Source organism: Geotrypetes seraphini, chromosome 16, assembly GCF_902459505.1.
Source record: "Geotrypetes seraphini chromosome 16, aGeoSer1.1, whole genome shotgun sequence".
Classification (NCBI taxonomy): Eukaryota; Metazoa; Chordata; class Amphibia; order Gymnophiona; family Dermophiidae; genus Geotrypetes; species Geotrypetes seraphini.
In genome coordinates this window covers 7,922,597-7,927,341 of record NC_047099.1, presented here as the reverse complement: position 1 = coordinate 7,927,341, position 4,745 = coordinate 7,922,597, and the positions used below count along the sequence as shown (strand labels likewise).

Genomic DNA, 4,745 nt, shown 5'->3' with positions numbered 1-4,745 from the left:
GGGGGAGCAAAGAGAGCATGGAAATGGAGGAGTACAACATATATTTTTAATGTCACTCGCTTAGTATGTAATAAGCGATTTATCAAATTTAATTAAACTTGAAACTTGAAACTTGAGAGCAAGGAGTCAAAGAAGGGGGAGAATGGAATAGGAAAATGGGAGGAGAGAAGGAGTTAAGGAAAGGGAGCAAGGGGGAGACTGTACGTTGGCACTATTCAGTTGAAGAGAAGGGTCTTCAGCATTTTCCGGAGGGTCATTAGTGAGTCTTGTGATCTTATCTGGGCAGGCAAATGGTTCCAAAGATGGGGGATGAAGTGGCTGTAGAGTGCTTATGAGCTACTTCCATTTGGAGGAATCATCCTACAGGGATGTATAGTCGTCTCTCAGCTTCAGGGCAGAGTGGGCGGGCAGGAGTGTATTGAGGGAGTTTGGATGTGATGTAGGCAGGGGTGGTAAGATGGAATGTCTTGTAGGACATTACAAGGGCTTTGAATACACAGCGTTGTTAACTGGTAGCCAGTGTTCTGCATGGAGGGCTGAGGAGATGAGGCCGTGGTAGTAGAAGTCATGTAGGAGGCGGATTGCAGAGTTCTGCACTTGCTGGAGGTGCTTGAGTTCTTTGGCGGTGATTCTATTGAAGATGGAATTGCAATAGTCCATTTTGGAGAGTACATAGGTGTAGAGGAGTTTGGCTAGGTCAGGTTTAGTGATATAAGGTTTGATCCCATGTTGTACCTCCAAAAATTGATGTACTCTCCCAGAACTACAAATTATCAAGTATTCAACAATCCTTAAACAAATAGAACATTAACCCTGCCCTGAGCAGCCTAAAAAAAATCACAGAGGAAGGAAAAAGCCTCTGATCCACACTTCTGGTTAAACAATATCAGCAGAAGGACCTTAAAAGAACTTCCCCTCTCAATTTAATTTGGCATTCATAGCAATGAACTATATAAACAAAAAACACTGTCTGGAAAACAGACTTTGAAGAAGTATCAGACATCGGAATGAACAGTTGCTGAAATTGTAAGATCACTTGGCTCCGTAAACCCTGAGGCAGCTGATATATGAATCACAGGCCATCATCCATGAGACTGTTTGCAGAATGGCTCTGAGCAATTTTTTTTCCAGCACTGATTTTGCAGGTGCCATATATAGAACTGAACCCCCTCCCCTTTTACCAACCCGCACTAGTGGTTTCTAGCGCCAACCGGTGCGCTGAATGCTCCACACGGCTCCTGAGCCATGGAATCGAGGATGAAATACTCACGTGGATTAAAAACTGGCTGGAGCATAGGAAACAGAGAGTGGGGTAAATGGACTGGAAGAGCGTCACCAGTAGGGTGCCGCAGGGCTCGGTACTTGGACCCGTGCTCTTCAACATTGGTACGACGAGTGAGGTGATTAAATTTGCAGATGATACAAAGTTATTCAGAGTAGTGAAGACACAGGGGGATTGCAAAGATCTGCAACGTGACATAATCAAGCTGGAGAAAGGGGCATCGACATGGCAAATGAGGTTCAACCTAGATAAATGTAAAATGATGCATGTCGGTAACAAAAATCTCATGCACGAATACAGGATGTCTGGGGCGGTACTTGGAGAGACCTCCCAGGAAAGAGACATGGGAGTTCTGATCGACAAGTCGATGAAGCCATCCGCGCAATGTGCGGCGGTGGTAAAAAGGGCGAACAGAATGCTAGGAATGATAAAGAAGGGGATCACAAACAGATCGGAGAAAGTTATCATGCCGCTGTACTGGGCCATCTGGAGTACTGCGTCCAGCACTGGTCGCCGTATATGAAGAAGGACACGGTACCACTCGAAAGGGTCCAGAGAAGAGCGACTAAGTTGGTTAAGGGGCTGGAGGAGTTGTCATACAGTGAGAGATTGGAGAAACTGGGCCTCTTCTCCCTTGAGGAGACTGAGAGGGGACATGATCGAAACATTCAAAATACTGAAGGGAATAGACTTAGTAGATAAAGACAGACTATTCACACTCTCCAAATTAGGGAGTACGAGAGGGCACTCTCTAAAGTTGAAAGAGGATAGATTCCATAAGAACGTAAGGAAGTTCTTCTTCAACCAGAGAGTGGTAGAAAACTGGAACGCTCTTCTGGAGTCTCTCATAGGGGAAAACACCCTCCAGGGATTCAAGACAAAGTTAGACAAGTTCTTGCTAAACCAGAATGTAGGGCTAGTTTCAGTTAGGGCGCTGGTCTTTGACCAGAGGGCCGCCACATGAGCGGACTGCTGGGCACGATGGACCACTGGTCTGACCCAGCAGTGGCATTTCTTATGTTCTTATGGGTTAGTCTTATATGTGTAAATGTTTAGAAATTCTGCATTTAAGTAAACGTATACAAACTTTTACAATATATGCTAGCCTGGCACCTAAATGTTTTTCTGTAGGTGCCAAAATAGGGGTAATTATATATCACTTGCCTATAAGTTGGATACCAGGATGACGCATCCTAAGTGCACATTTTGACAATTGCATAAGTTTGAGGATATGCACCAACCTTTCAGCGCAAACACTTATGCTGGCTAAGTAATTGGTGTAAGTACACCTGACTAAAAGCGCCTACAGCATTTAGGGGTCCTTTTATTAAGACACGTTAACCATTTTGGCGCCTTAGCATTTAGCGTGTGCTAATCTTTAGTATGCGCTAAATCGATTAGTGCGTGCTACATCGGTTAGCACATGCTAAATCGGTTAGCACGCCTTAGTAAAAGGACCCCTTAGTAATGCATAAGCCAAGTTCTGTTGACACTTTCAGTTTTCCATCTTCTCATGCAAATGAAGAGATATCAACAAATCAATGGACAAAACAACTGGTGGTAGAAGTGGAGAGTGAAGTTTGGGGCTCATTGAGAGTCCTTCCTGAAGAGAGTCATTCAAAACCATGCCAGCAGTACTAACAAACCCTCAGCTGCACTAACCATACAGCCAATGTTAGCAAAATCATCAAAAATATTTTGTTCCTTATTTTCCATCTTCTGTATCTCCATCACAGCTCATCAAAACATGAATAGGAGCAGATATCATTTCCAGGTCGACTCACTTTGGCAGTATCTAATAGTTCTGAAAATTCTGTTCACCCCCAACCAATCAGAAGTTCACCCCCAACCAATCAGAAGTTCCAATCCAGGCCGTTCCTTGGTTAATTCCACAGATGGATCTCAAGGGGGCTCCAAAGGAGGCAGGAATCTGAAAGCAAAGCACTTTTCCTTATCATTTTGGAAATTACACGGTAAGTGACCAGTTAGGAATATCTTATAACTGCCAAGGAAAGTTCAAATTTAGATATATGGTTTTCCTACATATAGGGTTGCATTTTTCAACAGAATTGATAAATGCATTCTAAATGAACTTTTTGAATTTTGAAATAAATACACATTTAAATCTTGTTTACTTGGAAAGTTGGTAGACTTTACTTAAAAAATACATATTTCAAATATTTTAGTAAACATTTTGTTAAATCGTCAGGATGAAGACCTCATAACCACTTGATGTGTATATCTTAGGACTAATGCAGCCTTATCAATAATAAGTATTACCACTGTTAACTTCTAGATTATCCAGCCATGGAAAAGGATAATTATACATTAGTGGAAGAATTTGTTCTATTAGGACTGCCACATGCAGAAGAGCTGACAATCCCTCTGTTCATACTGATTCTGTTCATTTATATCTTCACCCTATTGGGGAACCTCCTAATCTTGGTAACAATTCGAATGGATCCCAAACTTCATACCCCCATGTATTTTTTCCTCTTTAATTTATCTTTCTTAGACATCTGGTTTTCTTCAGTAACTGTTCCCAAAACTCTCGTAAATCTTCTGGACGAGAGAAAAGCCATCTCATTCCCAGGGTGCATCATGCAACTGTATTTCTTCCATTTCTTTGGTGGCACCGAGTGTTTTCTTTACACAGTCATGGCGTACGATCGTTACGCTGCAATATGTCACCCCTTGCATTACACTAAGATTATGAGCAAGAGAGTCTGTCTCCAGATGGCTGCAGGAACATGGCTGACTGGTTCTATCCACGGCACAATACACACTGTCCTAACATTCAGGTTGCCCTTTTGTAAGTCCAACCTGGTTGAACATTTCTTCTGTGACATCCCTCCAGTTTTGAAGCTGGCTTGCTCCAGCACTTCTATCAATGAATTTGTAATATTGGTCAACAATGGAATTGTAGCTTCAACCTGTTTTCTTCTGATCTTGGTCTCTTATGGACACATCATTTTGGCCATTCTGAAGATTAGCTCTGCAGAAGGGAGGCGAAGGACCTTCTCCACTTGTGCCTCTCACATCACCGTGGTAATTTTATTCTTTGGACCCCCTGTGGTTATCTACTGGAGACCTCACTCTGTCCATTCAGCAGATGGAGCTTTTGCCGTATTCTACACTATGGTTACCCCCATGTTAAACCCCCTCATCTACACTTTGAGAAACAAGGAAGTAAAATCAGCCATTATGAAACTGGGAGGGAGACACATGACTTCAATAAATACCTAAAATATGGGACAAATTGTAGTTGAAAAGTACTCTTAACTTGGTCAAGTTGTATTTGCTAATATATTGAATGCTCTCTTCTGTCTCTGTTCTTTGATAAATGTATTTATTAATTGTATTAATGCTCATGATCTATTGCCAGACTGCCTCACATTAAAGAAATAACAACATGCTGTTTATAAGATTTAGACTAGAGTCAGCTTATGAATGAAGAAGACAG

General features: G+C 42.0%; 1 protein-coding gene across 1 annotated transcript; it reads left to right on the top strand.

Annotated features, from left to right (window-relative positions):
- The first annotated feature begins 3,589 nt into the window (after positions 1-3,589).
- Positions 3,590-4,528, top strand: LOC117350416 (olfactory receptor 10G4-like). The gene has a single exon (XM_033924695.1). The coding sequence runs from the start codon at positions 3,590-3,592 to the stop codon at positions 4,526-4,528; it is 939 nt and encodes a 312-aa protein (XP_033780586.1).
- Positions 4,529-4,745: the final 217 nt, after the last annotated feature.